At 32.4% G+C, this 18,198-nt stretch overlaps 1 protein-coding gene across 3 annotated transcripts in view; it reads left to right on the top strand.

Annotated features, from left to right (window-relative positions):
* Positions 1–17,676, top strand: part of LOC127855961 (calcitonin gene-related peptide type 1 receptor-like) — a 75,459-nt gene extending 57,783 nt beyond the window's left edge. The window contains exons 3-14 of one of the 3 annotated variants that reach the window (XM_052391899.1): positions 663–776; positions 2,450–2,556; positions 3,450–3,541; positions 4,394–4,520; positions 6,168–6,321; positions 6,685–6,760; positions 7,016–7,079; positions 7,451–7,536; positions 10,115–10,250; positions 10,608–10,649; positions 14,897–15,103; positions 15,415–17,676. In XM_052391899.1, coding sequence (XP_052247859.1) covers positions 663–776; positions 2,450–2,556; positions 3,450–3,541; positions 4,394–4,520; positions 6,168–6,321; positions 6,685–6,760; positions 7,016–7,079; positions 7,451–7,536; positions 10,115–10,250; positions 10,608–10,649; positions 14,897–15,103; positions 15,415–15,480 — 1,271 coding nt within the window. In that variant the 3' untranslated portion in view covers positions 15,481–17,676. Of the gene's footprint in view, positions 1–662; positions 777–2,449; positions 2,557–3,449; positions 3,542–4,393; positions 4,521–6,167; positions 6,322–6,684; positions 6,761–7,015; positions 7,080–7,450; positions 7,537–10,114; positions 10,251–10,607; positions 10,650–11,277; positions 13,936–14,896; positions 15,104–15,414 lie in introns of those variants that run through there. The other 2 variants (XM_052391901.1, XM_052391900.1) reach the window with 2 other exon arrangements.
* Positions 17,677–18,198: the final 522 nt, after the last annotated feature.

Raw genomic sequence — 18,198 nt, forward strand, 5'->3', positions numbered from 1 at the left:
GAATGCACAGCGTAGCATTGTTACGTTCAGATACACTATACTTATATTATATACTAGATGTTAGTCACATATCATAGGCTATGAATTCAAATGATTGGTTCAGAATTTATAATGTGTGCGAATGATATTCAGTTAGTAACATGACTATGCCTGTGCAAATGTATGCGTAGTTGTTACTTTTTATATTCAACTGTCAACATGAAATGTGATTTAAATAAAACAGCAATTCGAGCCTTATCAAGAAACGCTGCATAATTATTGCACGATCGTCGACAAAAACTCAATTATGACTTATACATGCACAAACGTAAAATCTTCCAACTAGTAGTTGTTGGAATGCCAGTTTGTTTAATAAATGTTTCTTCCAGACAGCAATGAAAGAGATGTGGCATATTTTTTCATCCGCATGGACAGTGAATCATTACACGAGTGTTTTAATTAACAGTTGACTAATACAGCAAGGTGTCCCAAAATTTGATCATGTTATATTAAATGTTATGTTGTTTGTATTGCCCTGCATTAAATAGGCAAATTATCCTTTACTTTAATCGCTTACATTAAATGCAAGACCTCGTGGCCATATTACATGTGTTTCACTGTTCTTGTATTGAGACTACCTCTCTATCATGCATTGCTCTCAAAAGATGTTCGCTTACTTTCAGGAGGGTTGTATTGCAATGCCACCTGGGACAGAATGCAGTGCTGGGGCTATGTAAAAGCCGGAGAGACAGCCATTCAACCGTGTCCAACTTATATCCGCCTGTCCAACCCATTAGGTGAGAGGTGTGATGTCTTTATTGATTGAGTCCTATATCATTTATCGCATTAATTGAATGCACACATTCAGTACATATTTCATTTTAAATTGACGAAACGTGTCTACTAAATAACAATGATATGTTTTGAAAGAAATTATTTGCCAAGGATTATATACATGATTGAAGAAAAAAACAACAGCTTAACGCGGAGGGAGTTGTCTTACGTCATGATAATCATACTGTAACCATTCTAAATGTCAACAAAGGTAAAAACAGACTAATGCATGATATTGTTAGTCATTTTGCTGACCCCTTTTCAAATTTCACGAATGTATCAGCAAAATCGCTCATGTCGTTTACAAAAAGCAAAAGCATAAACAAATAACGCCCTTGATATAATTGTAATGCTTATCATTTTGTCTTAACTGCTTACCGATTTCCAGGCTATCTATAATTTGCATGTTATCATAGGCGATGCAAATTGTTTCATTACTTAATAGGTATCGTAGAACTTGATTTGCGATTTAGTGATAACCAATGACAACATTTTAATTTAATAGATCAATATCCTTCTTCGCTAAACAGACAAACACTCAATTGATGTCCAATTGTGATTGTAAATTCTGTTTGATAACTAGTATTTGTATTTGTTTGATTTTCGAATTTTAAGTATCATACCTCAATGCTGTTTCATTGCTGTACTTAATTAAAGTGACTAGCTGATTGACATGCACTTTGCCAATTATAATATGATTAATAATTCTAGAAATACTATTCAAAAATAAGAAAGCCCAGCTTTTTCTTTATACATTCGTGTGTGATAGCTCCGGCGTTGGGAATATCACACATCGATTATTTTATGACCAAATCGTCGGACACTGATGCCGAAGTATAATTACAAATGCTAATTTTTCTATAAATATTTATTTATACAACGATTCTGTCTGACACTTCTATTGCTTTAATTGACCTAATCTGGGCACATCGTTCAATAATGTATTAACTAATATTCAAATTAGTGGCGTGTTGATTAACTGTAAGTTAAATATGCAACTTCGGTATTACCGAGAAACCCATTCAGTTTCAATTATATATCATGCCAATAAACAAATGTACAAAATAGACATGATAAGAGCAGGGACTAGAAAACAAATATTGAGTATTCTCTTTTGATTGATGACAACTACTAAGTACAGTTCTACTTCTTCTTTCATGTATACTATATTTGTTAGTGCTTTAGTTATACAATTACTTTAATTTTTTCTATTATTAATACGTATACTTAGGCTACTAACACTTCTAATAACACTACTACTTACACTATTACTTCAACCACGACGACGACAACGACAACGATTTTAAGTTACAACAAAAGTGTCCTCAATATTTAACTAGTAGTGACATCGAATATATTTATTTCAACTGAATATGAAATCTGAACTTCTCACATGAGCTTTAAGATCTTTCTACTAGCAATGTGTTCTGTATTTTTTTATAACGTATAAGCCATTATTCAATAATTTCAAACATGGTTATATTCAAGCTATTATTATTGAATCATGTAAAAATGTATACACTTTATCCATATATCTGTTACCAAAATAAGACATTGGAAATTCCAATGATAACACATCATATCATGTCTTCAATAAATGCTAACTTATAATTATATCTCATTTTGTTATTTCAAGCCTACTCCAGAAAGGTCTGCAACAGTGATGGAGAATGGTTCCGTCATCCCGAGACTAACAAAGTCTGGACAAACTACACCATGTGCTATGACCATGCAGTGGTAGAGGTTAGCATTATTAACCCTTTGCATGCTGGGAAATTTGTCGTCTGCTAAACTGTTGTCTGCTGAATTTCTAAAGTTACCATTTTCTTCGTTTTTTTTAAAGAATACTATCAGAATAGCAAACAGTTTGGATCCAGATGAGACGCCACGTTATGTGGCGTCTCATCTGGATCCAAACTGTTTGCAAAGGCCTTCAAAATTCGGTTCCAGCACTGAAAGAGTTAAGATTTGATATATTCGATATAAGACAATTGAATTTACGATACATATTGTAATGATACTTGTTCATGTTAATTACCTTTAGAGATTAAAAATAGGCCAAAACAAATTGAATTTATTTGACGGATACTGGTCTGCCAAAATTGCGCCGAGATACAAAAAATACTTCATTTTCAAAATAACGAGATGAAACGGGCAAACGATGTAGTATTATAATACATATTTTTCCATAGTTTTTGTCCATAGATAAATAGCATTATGCTCAAGATTGTTGCAACATAATTCCACTGGTGTTTAGTTTATCTGTTTTTGTCCTTGAACCCTGCTCGCTAATTAAAGTTAGAGAAACAAAATACTGCTCATTAATAGAAAATTCAAAACTTGTTTACTTAAATGCTCAATTTGATTTTAGAAGGCGATAAAATGCATCGGTGTTTTGTTTATGTGTCAAAACAATTACATAATCAAGTCCGTTAATGCAGTTCGTTGTTTTGAGGATGTCAAAAAACGCGTTGGTTTTGCTGCGAAATCGATAATGGATAATATAATGGTTCTGATTAAAGTATAATTTAGTGTTTTGTGTGGAATTCCGAAATGTTGGACATATCATATGACATTTTCATTTATGAAAGGATCACGCCAAATATTATTTCTCACTATATCGATGCCTATTTCAGGAGCACAAGCGGGTTTTGTACATGTACTTCTATGGGTTTAGCATCTCTATAGCTCTGCTGATAATATCACTCATCATTTTCTCAATGTTCAGGTAAGCTGCTTGTCCATGCTTGTCCATGTTAAAGCGAGACTATACGATTTGTAATGTGTTAAATTGTAATATATTGATAAAAATATGATAAAATAACACAAAATAGGCAAGAAAAATTATACATTGAGGACGAATTTCATAAAATGCAGCAAAGACAAATTAGCGCCCCGAGCCGCTTGTGACGAATATATTTCGTACATATTTTCCTACAAAAGCATTCGTCTTTTTATTAGCATCGGAGTTAGTGTTCGTGTGTCGTATGAATATATATCGTTGCAGGAAATTTAAATGATCCGTAAAACTAAATTAAGATTCACATCGGTCATGCATTATATACATGCTGGCGAATTCGACTGTACAGACATTTTCAATTTCAGAATTAAATCTGGCTTATTTCGCATTTTTCGACACACGTTCTTCTTGACTTTTTTTTATAATTTATATTGAAATATATATTTATAATGTTTTTTACACATTTTTTTATAAATTCATAGATATTTGACAAAATCGTATAGTCTCGCTTTAAGACCATGATACACTTATAAATGAAAGACATGAGAGACATAATTGACGCTTATTTCTTCAAAATGTAAAATCTGACTATTTATCTATCGGCAGTTCCATCAGATCAATTACTAGAATATTAATTAACATTATCAGTTGTTTTTACATGGTTTCCTTGAATGTGACAAATTATTTTAACAGAAATTGCAATAAAGATCTAGACTGATAATCTGCCTTGTGTAAATATCATAAAATAAAGGATTGAATCTTATTGCAATTGTAAGCAGTCTCATAACATTTAAATGTTTAATGAGCTTGCTTTTCATGTTTTTCATTTCGTGTTTTCAGACAGCTTAAGTGTGTTCGTGTAACTCTGCATAAGCACATGTTCGTGTCGTACATCCTCACCGGTGGACTGTGGATTCTCTACTACAGCTTAGTCCCTATGAACCCGGAAGTGTTGCTGCATAATCCGGTGAGATAATTTGTCTCGGCATACCGCAACCTTTTTAACAATTTTATTTCAAATGCCACAATGTTCAAAATGACATAAGTAAATTAACTTATCGATCTGTTGAAGAAACTTTTACACAGTGTGCGTATCGTGAATTTCCAACTATATTGGAAAAATAGCTTTATAATGGTTTTTTTTATTATCCATACATACTACAGTAGTTTTAGTATTATTCTCTGCCATTAGTGTTACTTTCGTTTTATGAAGCTTAGAACGCCTATTTGTAATTCGTCGAAATTGCGTTTAGAATACTTCCTAACTAACGTTATGGTATTTCAAAAATCAAACTGTCAAGAACATCTATGCCATCCACGGTCCACCTGATGTCTACGCTAGATGCGACATAGTTAGAGAGCAATCTAATGGATCTACTATTGAATGATGTGTCTCCCGAGAGATCCAGGTTGACTGCAATTCCCAATTTATTGCGCTTGGCTGCTTGTTAAGACATAATCAAACAAATCTTTCACCTATCATCATTTAGATAAAGTACGTGTAGTAATGTTGCGATTGTTAACACTTCGCGTTTATTTAAATACAATTATCACACATTTCCCTAGACTGTATTGTAATATGGTGGTTAAAAGTATTAATGTTTTAATTAACAATACTTATTCTTAACGGAGGAGCCTGTGTCGATTTATAATGTGTTTGTCTATTTTATTTGACGTAGTAGCTAATGACGTACATAACTTTTGCTTCGATGTGAATAACACGATCAGCGAAACCAAGCAAAATGTTTGTATCATTTTAGTGCGTTTGAAGCGCAAACAGACAACATATATGTGAGATTTCTGCATTGTATTTAAGGCAATCATACAACATAAGATTGCGTCTAAATTCTTTTGTATTAACAATTGAAAGATCTGATTGTGATATGAAATACATTTGAACAAACGCATACACCTTGTCTTCTTTGCTGAACAGCTTTTTACAAACGTATATACCGGAAACGGTAGAGCACATTTTTGTGTTCATACATTTAATAGTTTTTGTTCTCTTACGTGCTTACCTGATATTGTCTATTTTTATATATATTTATATAATATATATATATATATATATATATATATATATATATATATAACAACATAATTTATTGTGTGTGAATGCTTGTACGTGTATTTTGATACATCTCGAACGATCTTGGTTATGCATGCTCGCATAAAATGTCCTAAGTTTGTACAGTGCACTTCGTCCATATTTGTAGAGCGATTATCTTTTAACATCAAAGATGTTATCTCAACACCCTGAAGTAAAGATAATAATTACGCTTTACATAACGTAGAATTTGCGTATTGCAGCCCTTCTTGAAAATAGGGGTGTGCGCTTTTAAAGTCAAATTCTTACGAAAGCCCTCATTTAACCCATTTATGTCTAGCGTCTAGAAAAAAAGCCTTGGCAAACAGCGTAGACCCTTATGAGACGCCGCATCATGCGGCGTCTCATCAGGGTCTGCGCGGTTTGCTTAAAGGAATTTCTGTAAGAAATATTCTAAATGGTGAAATAAATATACTAGACATCCCTAATTTTGGAAATAAATTGATCCAATTTAGAAGAATGGGAGATTCCACCAGGGTTAATTTTAGTTTACTTTTGATTTTTTAGATATGGTGCAAAGTGCTCCACGTACTTACGCATTATATGACGGTGAGTAACTACGCGTGGATGTTCTGTGAAGGCTTCTATCTGCACGCCTTGATTGTCATCGCGTTCACCAAGGACAAAAAGCTACTGTTCATGTGCTACATCATCGGATGGGGTGAGTTTATAAATGATTATAAATACGGTATAGACGGCAGATATTCTTGAACTTCACAATATACGTGACTGTTTTGTTTACGATCTTTAAATGTTCTGAAACAGTACTTGTAATTATAAATATATTCAGTATCTTGATAGGTAAAATTGCAATAATTATATGGAAAACCGTTATTCTATGTGATCTCTGAGGTCTTAAATCAAATCTTCATTAATAGCTGATACATACTACGGCAAGCAAATTGTTTGAGTACGACGTTGTTAATGGATGTGAATCTGTTATATACCGGATGTGCTTCACGTGTATCATTGAAACATCACCATGTGTTCTTGCCAGTATCTCAAAATTTGTTTTTTATTTCAGTTTTACCGATAATACCCACCGTCATCTATACCGTCCTGAGAGCAATAGACATCAATGAAATGGGGGACAATGAAAAGTACAATACTCACACTCTATGCTAAGAATCTTTTTTTAAATGAGTAATGCTGACTGGTTGTGATCGCGTTCTTACATCTCGCCATTATCATCATATCGTCTACGTATAAGTCATTTTTATCAGAAAATACTTATCCAATTGTTTTTCAAAATTGTATGATTTGAAAGAGTATATAACATAATTTACATTACATTTGATTTATGAAATAATCAATATCGTGGATTACAATTATTACAAAAATTCCGTTACTTTCAGATGCTGGACCGCAGACACTACAATACACTGGATTCTGGCCGGGGTCATTAATGCTTCCTTAGTAGTAAGTGACACATTTTATATCTGTTTTCAATTTAATTATTATATTTATAATTTTAGTTTTACAAATAGATATATTGTCCAATGTTAAAAGGCTGCGTAACTTTATCTTAAAGAAACGTATCTTGAAAGTGAACTTCTTTTGAAAATAATACTATCACCATGTAAACAGTTTATGCGAGTCTATAGCAGTGATATATGAACTTATCAAATGAGCAGTTTGTGTTCATATATAAATAAGAATTGGAAATCTACACAAGTATATAGTTGAAATAAGTGTTGCTTTTTTAAACAAATATTAGCAATTGCACCTTTTTTTCTTAACTGGTTTTTTCTCGCTTCGGTATATTTTCTATAAACATCTTTTTGCTGTAGGTAAACTTCATTTTTACCATCAACATCATGCGCATTCTCGTGTCGAAACTACGGTCTGTGCACAACCACGAGACAATGCAAGCGAGGTAAGTTTCTGTTCTGAATAGACGAGTGTGACCAGTGACCTATGCATATGTTCGAATATGTTTCGGTTATGATCAATTATGCAGATATGAGTTATTGTTTTTAACAGAAATCGTTTAATTGTCAATTTGAAAAAATACGTATTCCAAATTCAAGGTACTAATCAATAATACTTTCCCTTCTTCAAAAGTGTTTAAAAAAATGTTCTTCGTAATTACGCTGAAACTCGGTGGACAAATCTTCGTCAATATAAATAAAGTAACTATTAATCGTCTACTATCCACCAACAAATAAATTCAAACCCTTCTACCCTTTACAGAGGGGGTAATCACGTGATAGTAAAGATGGTGAAGTCCATGCCGAGACAATTATTTTTCGCCGTTTTATACCCTTTATTACTTGTATTTATTGTTTAAATACCGCTCACTGTCCAGCCATATCAGCAAGAAAGTTACTAGCGTTTATTTCGTGTTGATATTCGCTCTTTATGTCGACTTTACTCACTTCTAAATTTCTTAACGGGATGACTTAATTAAAGCTCCACTAAGAAAATTTGCGGGAAGTAAAGTCGATATACAAGAAAAGTATTGATGCAAAGCATCAAAGGGCGTCGGGAATTTCAGTGAAAAAGCACTCAATGAAGTTACATGGAACGATTTTTTTCTACTGTAAATATTAATATATTGGCCGATTATTTAAAACAAAATAGAAAAAGATACTGGTATAACCATTATCTATGATTTGTGTTATAACCCCCAAATAACAATTATCTATGATTTTGTGTTGTAACCCCCAAATATTTCATAGTTCATTTTATTAACATTGGTTTCCTTTTTCTACTGGCATTCGTGTGCAGTTTTCATAAATGGAACAGACATGTGCAGGTTTTGCAAAATCTGTTTCATCTTGTAAGCCTAATTTCATATTTTTCTGAACTTTAAGGGTAGATGATTCTGTACTTATTCTTATGTTGCTCATTTACGATAGGGGTTGAGTACTAATTGATATGAAAACACTGTAAAAGCTTTAATGTGTTTACGAACCTCTCCACCCTCTCACACATATATTTCATGGACATAATAAAAACAAAAATGCTTACAATAAAACAGCATATTTATTTGAACTAAAATGTCTACATCAAAACAAAAAGTTAACATGGAACACAAATAAAATAATTTGATTCTACTGGGGCTCGAACCTTGGGCCTCTCACATGTGAAGCGAGCGTGTAACTACTACACTACGGAACCGCTTGAAAAATCACCTCCCAACTAAGATATTAATAAATGACTGTAGTGTAACGGTTATCAATAAAGCAATAAATCGTGTAATCGCTGTCGTCTTGTAAAATTGAAGAAAATACGCGTTAACCAAAACTCGAACAGCAAAAGTCTGCGCTATTGTTAGAAAAACCACAAAATAAATATATTTTGATTATGTTTTGTTTTTATACAAAACCAGAAAGTTTCACCGGTTCGCGTATTTGCCCAGTCCCTGTGATCTTTTATTATTGCCCAGTCCCTGTGATCAGTTATTAATTAAAAGAATTCGCTTTGCATTATTGGCAATATATGTTGTAGTAAATGTAATAGGCACAAATGCAGTACTTATTTACACTAATTTACACAACAAATCACTACTGTGCAAGGTATTCTGACAACAAAAATATATACATTGATCCGTAAATAACTTCTCCTCCCATAAGCGAAAAAATACGTATTACATACGAGTCGCCGCACTTCAGTTCGACGCCAATAAAGCAAATTTTAATATGAAGTAAACGCCAATCACACTATAACTGATATGGCTGGAAAGTGAGCGTCATTTAAAATCAAACAAAAGTAATAAAAGATATAAAACGGCGAACAAAAATGGTCTCGACATGGACCTCACCATTTTGACTATCACGTGATTATCGTGCAATTTAAAACGCACAGCTCAAAATAACTTATGATTTTAGTCAGATGTTGATGTTGAGGTATGTTGATGCCATGGTTAAATGTCACATACGTCATTTTGTTCGACCTAACAAATTCACATTATATATATGTTTGTTTTTCAAATACTTGCAAAAGCTGTCTCTTTGGTTTGTATGTGCTTTTTGTGTTTGGGCATAATCATGATTTAGGTATATGCAAAATATCAGTATTTATATAAAACATGCATGCGTTTTTTTTTCATTTAATCGCACAGTTAGTTCTGGTTATTGTTTCATTTTCTAATTGTTACCGTGAGATCACCGCTATATTGTTTTTCGGTCGAACATGTTTATAAATTTATGTAAACAATCCTTAAAAGAGCAGACATATTTAATGGAGATCAAAATGAAATCGTAGATAAAAAATCAGCGATCTATATTTTGCAAATATAGTGTTTAAATAGAAATGATAGTGTTGAAATACTTATAATTGTTTTAAACATAAACTATAACATGCAAAAATGTCAATTACAGACACTATTTTTCCACCAGTAAATGTATTTAAGATTAAAATAAGGTGTGCCTTGAATACGTGCTGTCATTAACTACACACATGTAGTATATGTCCTATGATATAGTTACGTGTAAATGTTGTGTTTTCAGACGGGCTGTAAGGGCGACCTTGATCCTAATTCCTTTGCTAGGGTTACAATACATCGCGTTCCCGTTCAAGCCACCCCCTGGGGCACCGGGTGAACACGTGTACGCAATGGTTACCGCCTTCATCATCTCTTTCCAGGTATTCAAAATATATAGAAAATAACTTAAACTACGATATTATGGATTTTGTGTTTGCTTTTTTTTCATTCGTTAAGGTTTGAAAACTTCATTAAAGTAATATTGGTCGTACCAAAATGATTTCTTTTTAAGGGTTTGCAAATATTTGTTGACGTGTTTAATATTCGACAACTTACATTTTGTAAGCACTATTAGTGGTTTTTCTATATTTATGTTAATATTTCATATTTTGAATTCGATACATATTTAAACTACAATGCACACAGTTCAATGAAGTTATATATTCCATGACATAAAAGCAAAGCTCATATACAAGTAATTAAAAAATATGTTATTGCTTCTGTTTTTATTTCACCAGGGCGTCTTTGTCGCACTCGTGTTCTGCTTCTTCAATGGCGAGGTAGTTATTTCGTGTTCTAGAGTTAATCATGAGTTGATTCCGTTATAGAAACACAAAGTATTTATCGGATGTTGTTGGTTTTGATTAAATTTAGTAGTATTCCTTTAAAACATGTGCTATTAAGCATAAGATAATTAATGATTAATTGAAGTTTATTGAATAAACCGATTTTTTGGTGGGTTCATAGTATTAAGAGCATGTATATGTTTAAAATGAAATTAGCTTAATAATCTGTCATTAATTCAGACAATTTTAACAAGTTTATGAATGTATACTTTTACGTAAGATATAATGATTATATTCTTCGCGAAACATGCGTGCGCTTTCTTACGGTATGGGTATTACATGGAAGAAAACACATTAATGCCTTCTACTTTTCATTAAAGAGTCTTATAGAAAAAGCAATAGTAACAAACCAAACTACAATCTTGAGATTAAATATTATTCATTGAAACAAGTCTAATTTATAACCACGTACAGTATTGTTATATTGTGAACAATCTTATTTCCTTTGTTGTTTTGCTGTTGTTGACTGTGTTTAACCCTTTCATGTCATTTGTTGTTCGTCTAGTTTTGCTTGCGACCTGTGTTTCCCTTTTTTTTAATTGTCAATGTCGTCGTCAAATAGGTCATCAAATGTTTCAAGAAGCTCTACTACCGCCATAGACTCCGGTCCTCCTCCATTCGGAGCAGGGGCTCAGGCTCCAAGTTCGGGGAACGCGACACTATGCTGCGGACGTATGACACCCGTGACACCAAATGCAACACGCAGACGACACACTCTGTCACGCCTTTGAATAACAATCAGGCAAACAAAAATGACGATTCAGTGAATCACACTTGATATAAGCGTGTCGTTTGAACTTCAGACGGAATGGCTAACGTGTACAGTCGCTTTTGTCCAGAAAATATGAAGCGATCACGAATTTCATATACCGCTCGATAATCAAAATCTAAAAGAGTTATGGAACGGAGCAGCATGGCGCTTTTAGAACGATGAATGTGAACGGTTCAGTTTGAGGTTTTTTGTTTCTATTTCGGTACACTGCTTATGCTGTTGAAGCGTCAGACGCCGAGAACGTATGATAATGAAACAAATACAGATATTGCATAGCATGCATGTAACTAATTATTAACTTGATTTTATCATATTGAAATTGATTTCGCGAATGAAAGGCGTGCTTTGATTATAACTAAAGGTGTTTTACACTGACAATTTATCAACCAACACTTCATTCATCATAACCAAATTGATGTGATTGATATCAATACTCATATAAAGATTTCATCGATATAGACATACACATACATGGTCTCTAATCATACCCGTCTATGTGGCATTATATATGATATCTTTTCATAAAAGCAATTTTGTTTGGTTTTGTATTTTATGCGAGTAGTTGTGTTCTTTATTTCAAATAATAACTCAGAGTGTTTGCATTAAAAACGTCAAAAGATGTCTGTGTATAAAGTTGCTGCGCAAAGGATTATTGTTACAGGTGATTGTATATATAAATACATAAACTTTATGAAACACAACACGCGACATTAAATGAGCACTAGTCACGAATTCGATGCTAATACATTTAATTATGTATAAGAAGTTACAACAATACAAATAAGAAAAGAAAGCTGATTAGTGTCTACAAACATACATTAATTTTTCAAGTGGAGGACCACATTACATATTTGGTTGACTCAGCGTTCTGACAAGAAATAGATTATGTTTCCGAGCAATAAAATAAGATCTTAAATGCTAACAAAGGAATAAAGATTGCAGCAAAAAATAATATTCTAATGGTTTGCCTCATTTGCATGTGCTTGCTTAATATTTTTAAACGATGTGATGTCATCTACAATTGCGTCATTATTTGGTATGGATTGCAAAGTTATGTAATGCTTTAGTGGTTTCGATTACTTGGCATAGATATTTGTATATATTTCATTGTGCAATGCCCATTTGTGTACCGCGTGTTTCTTTGCCTTTTAATCCAGAATAAAGGTATTTAAACAAGAAGATGTGCACACTCGTGGATATTCTTCAGAAAAATGTAATAATTTATGTTGTTTTATATTTTGCCGAACCCATTTTCAATTAAATTATTTTAGTTTTGACAGTTAAATGCAGTAATCACATCCTATATAATTTGTACCTAAAGAAGAAATATATTTTGCTTACGACGATGCCTTGCTTGCAAATAAGCTTTTTCTTCATTTTGATATTATATTTTTTATTTTCATTGATGTTTGCAACTCTGGCGAAGTATTATTGTGATACATTAAGTGTTTGCATGTGTACGATTTTCTTGATATAATTGATTTACTGCGGACAATGCTAGACTTTGAAAACCCAACTCATCTTGGGTAACAAAACAAGCTGACTTATTTTAAATAAGTACATATTGTGGCTGGCTAAAGATTGAATAAACATGTATCTTTTTCGTTTCAGATGTCTATAATGTATTTAGAATGGACCGGCATTTTTTAAACCAAACATAACCTTACAAGTTAATTGCTTACAATCAAACAGGGCTTTAATTAAGTAAAAACGTTCATTTGAAAGAATGCCCGTTTAAATACAATTAAAATATGTTATTGAAAATTCGATATACTTTACAAAAATAAACTAAATTACTAAATTAATAGAAGTGCTTTGCGAGAGAAAAAACTTAAAATGGCATTGTTAAATCGGGTCCGTATAAACATGTTCAATCCTTTTGAAATGTTGATGTTTTGATTCAATCGCCTTAACATTTATTTTTTAAGCTAGAGCTGTTTTTTGATAACCAACAGTCCACCATCTATATTTTGTCGTTACTCCTCAGTTGCAAACAATGTCTTCTATAACACCGCCTAGATGATTTCAACATAATTTGCGATGGATATTTCTGAGGTGGTTCTTTACAGTATTCGAATTTCAAAACAGTTGTTTACACTTGTTCATTCGGGTACCTTACATCAAATGGGACAGTTTATCTTATATATATTAATAGTTGATTACAGTAACATATTGTTAGCACTCATATCTCAGTGTTTGCATATGTTTAAAATTCAGTAATATTAAGTGAGACTCAATACCATGAATTTGTACTTGTTAAATCACAGAAAAATCAGTTGTTCATGTATGCTGCATGGCATATCTATAGACAATTCGTCATAATGGTAGTTATGTTAGGAAAACTATGTTTAAACAAACGATAAATTTTGTATTTTCGTTTGTTAATATTTATAGTTTGTATTGTATTACTTAATGAATGTTTGTTTTCATTACCTGGGTTTAATAAAATGTAAGACAAACATGGAGTTTTGTTTCTCAAGGGAATAAAGCCATATTATATATATCAATTTAGTAAGCTGTATTTACCTATTCAGTAAACATGTAGCAACTTGGTCCATATGGACCTGTGGTAAAAATGACCATATTCGAAACAGTTGTTATATATTTCGAAAACACAGTCTATATTTTGTTGCAAAAAGCAGAACAACACGTTTAAGTGAGGGACAACTTTTTTCCATTTGTATAATAAATCATCAATCATATTAAGTAAAAATATAATATGAAATCTTGTCTGTAACGCTGTTCAAGTAAATTAATTATGATATGAGAAGTCACTAACTCTTGCATATGTTTTTTCCTCGCCGTAAATGAACTTAACACCAAACTGGTCAATCCTAAAATCCTAACGGGACGCCATGGGTCGTTGATAACGTCATTTTACAAAAATAACGTCATGTTAATGGTTAATAAAAGTGTTATTGTATTTTTTTAAGATTACTAATACACGTATTGAAATTACACAGAAAACACTGTTAAATATTTGATAGCTAATAATCACGTGTATTGATTAGTTCAAATTTGCCTTAGTTGAAACATATTGACCATTAATAACCAAAAAAGAAAAAAAGAAAATCTGTTAACAAGTCCCTGAAGTAAGCCGCCACAGAAATTTGCATTAATCATTACAAAGTTGATAGGTAAATCAATGTTTATAAAAATGTTTTGGTCTACACAATAAGCCGTGGTAAAGAATAAATACAACAATATGGACTATATCGACACCTTTAAACATATAACTATATTATGTTTTATCTTAATTTGATACAATAATACAGTGTACACGTCAAATCTGGATAACAAGGTTTTAAGTATCTAAATCAAGTTTTTTGACAATTCTTCTAATTCTTGTGGGAGCACGTTAAGCGTCTTAAAGGTTACCATTGTATACTAAACATTGCCTCCCCCACAGGTTATCTCTATACTGAAGCGCAGCCTACAGACATGGTACACCACTTTAAGGCCGGGTCGCCAAAGGTCAATGAACGGACGATGGGGTACGGCAACATTGACATTTACCTTACCCGAGGTAAGCAACGGCAAAGGCGCTTACAAAAGACACAGTAGTATTCCCACCTACAACTGTGCAGTGACGCCCGCACAAAGCACGGATACAAAGGTATAATGGTGATTGAGACATACATTTTATATCGACAAGATTCACACACGTAATCATTAGCTTCTGAAATATAATTATTATACATATAAATATAAATATTTGTTCTTAAACAAACAACATGTTTTGTAACTCATGAAGACTTTTTAATCATTTAATACGACGAGTACAGATCAAATCTTTATTCCATTTTTTCGTAACAACACATGTTAATACCTATTATTCAACACATAATTGTTTTGTCATCATAGTATAAATAAATATGTCACCATTAGCTAAACAAATATCCATGGGCATATGTATTTTATTTTTAGTACGACAATGACAGTATGCTTATGCGTCCACTCAAATCCGAGCATCACGAAATTGATTGCGAGTAAACACTCTCCAAAAATTCACCCTGGACTTATTTGTTGGAATACCACCATCAAACTTGCCTGTGCTTTGATAGTTATGCGTTGTACTATTGTATTGCTATTGTTATAATCTTGCTGCATACGCATTTTTGTTTGAGTAAAATAAAGCGTGCAAGTCATTAAAAGCGATATAAGATCTCTAATCGATTGGACAAATTACTTAATTTTAAAATACGCGTTTGCAGAAACTAAACGTGAAATTGCTACTTATTTGTACAAACATCGGCTACATTTGACGAAATCAGTAAAATTATAAGTAAGATAAGAGGCACGGAAATAAGTTGCAATATCCTTTTTACAAAAAGACATAATGTTACGAGGCTAATCTGGACGCATAATTTTCTTTTATATTTTTTTTAGATATGAATACGATTGATTGTGACTAACATTGGAATAAGCATTGTGTATGTACCACATCCGAAGACAGAATTCATAAAATCGAATGTCTATAGGAGTTGTTACAATGGTCACGATATTTTATCAAAGGTATTGCAAGAAGACTCAAATTACTCCCCCATATATTTACGTATGATATTATCTTACTTCAATCCATATTTATTAACATTCTATGAGTTTCGCAATTAAAGAGGGAATGAACTTTTTCACTGGTTAATATTTGGACTAATGAACCAAATTTTGTAAGTGCATAATAAAGAATTGTGTTATCAAATATATGAAATTACGCCAATAATCAGGCATTCAAGTGAACAATCCTGAGTAAGTTTTTAAAAAAATAGCAAATCGATTTTAAACAATAGTATTTGCATCATTATTCGTGTTTAAATTGTGTCCAAAATAATCCTTTCGTGTTTAGCGTGTTCGTGATCAACGAACATAATGTCAACCATAAGTAGGACAAACAGTACAAAAATTGTGTACAAAACTTCGATGCGGATGATTGTATATCAACCTGACTAAAACGAACTTATAATAAATGTATTCACACGTATATAGATTCCTGCAATTGGCTATGCAGTTCTTAATATTTTTCTTTGAAGAAACTGAAGACATACGTTTTAACCGTGCAATCCGTACGCAGGATCAAAGACAATTATTATTAATTATTGTAAAGCTTAGAAAAACGTTTCGTTTTAAAAAGCTTTTCTTTGGCCGCAAAAAATATAAAAACTAGCCATGTTAAACTTTGAAAACCCTTTGCGCACATGAATTAAGCCAGGTTTCAATGCTTGCTAGCAACATGTCGTATTAAACGTAACAATTAAGATCTAAATTAACGCCATTAACATACTGACAACACATAGAGTAAATACACGCTGCGATAAAGGGAAAATAAAATATTTTGTGAGACCGCTTCATAAACGTATCAATAAGGTTACTAGACTTAGAAGTCTTTACTTATTGATGTTTGATATCGCATGTCATTCTTTACATTAATTATAAGCACACATATAAGTATGTATAACCCTTAACGTGTTCTAATGTATTTCAACTTCAAACTTGTTCAGATATTCGATGCATGGTTAAGAATATATTTTACATTAGCGTCACATATACACAACGTTTAAGGACAGCTGGAAATTGAATAAGTTCTTTTTATTTGTATTCTCGCGCTAGTGAATGATTAATATAATATTTAATAAGAATTTCAACTCCATACACGAGTAATGAAATAATCTTTAGGGCCAATGCCGTAAGATATTGGTACGGTACAGTCCGTATAGCTATGTTGCATTCTGGGAAAGAAGAAGATGTCACCATGTTGTGTCATCAGATCATTTTTATGCTGTTCAAAACAACTTTAAGATATTATGCAGCCTCTAGTAAGCTGATTTTCATGACACCAGGATTTTGTTTAACTTCTCGGGGTTTTGCAAAAGTGAAACTGTTATTTCCCTTCACGTATGACCTTCCCGTGTAAGTAAAGTTTATATGATTTATGTTGATGTTTTATGCTATTGTATAAAGTCTATTAATTACTGTGAAAGTTATTGTAATTGTTTGATTGTTGTATAGATATGCGTCTCATTTTCATGAAACTCGAATATCATAGCTTAGCATATTCTAATAAAGAAGAAAACAAGGCATAAATCATTGTTGTAGTCAACCAAAGAAAAAATCATCTTCCCGTATAGCTAATTGGATAGTTATTTATGTTCCGGCCATTATTGATGTGGATTCGAGCATCAAAGCCACTGGTTTTAATTGGCTAAAACCGATTTTGTAGATTCATATGCAGTATTACATGATATTAATTGCAAAAGTAAATCCAAAAGTCCTCGACTAACACTGAGACAAATTGAAAGGGTGGACACTTTTTGGCAGATTCATGTGTGGAATATTGGCACCACATTTGTTTGTAAACTGTGATGATCAATGCAGATTAAAACAATAACCAGACTGATGTTGTTACATGTTGTCAAATGTTGTATTTAGTAACCATTTAATTAGGTTTTTGTTAAAGTGCGGTGAACCAGGCATTTGTATGCAAACATAGTTTATAAGCTAGCTACGTAATCTTTAGGAGAGTTCAGTTTCCTTAAATAATCAAAGTCTTAAAGAAATGCCACACCCATTTCTCTATTTACTTATTTAAAGTGCAAATTGCATGTTTCTGGAACGCTTTTAAAATATAATGTGCGTAATTAAAGTGACAATTGTAACAATTTATGGGATAACTAAATATAATTTAAATTAAATTGTCTTGGGCTATTCTCTGTATGG

The sequence above is a fragment of the Dreissena polymorpha genome, chromosome 13, assembly GCF_020536995.1.
Source record: "Dreissena polymorpha isolate Duluth1 chromosome 13, UMN_Dpol_1.0, whole genome shotgun sequence".
NCBI classification, from domain to species: domain Eukaryota; kingdom Metazoa; phylum Mollusca; class Bivalvia; order Myida; family Dreissenidae; genus Dreissena; species Dreissena polymorpha.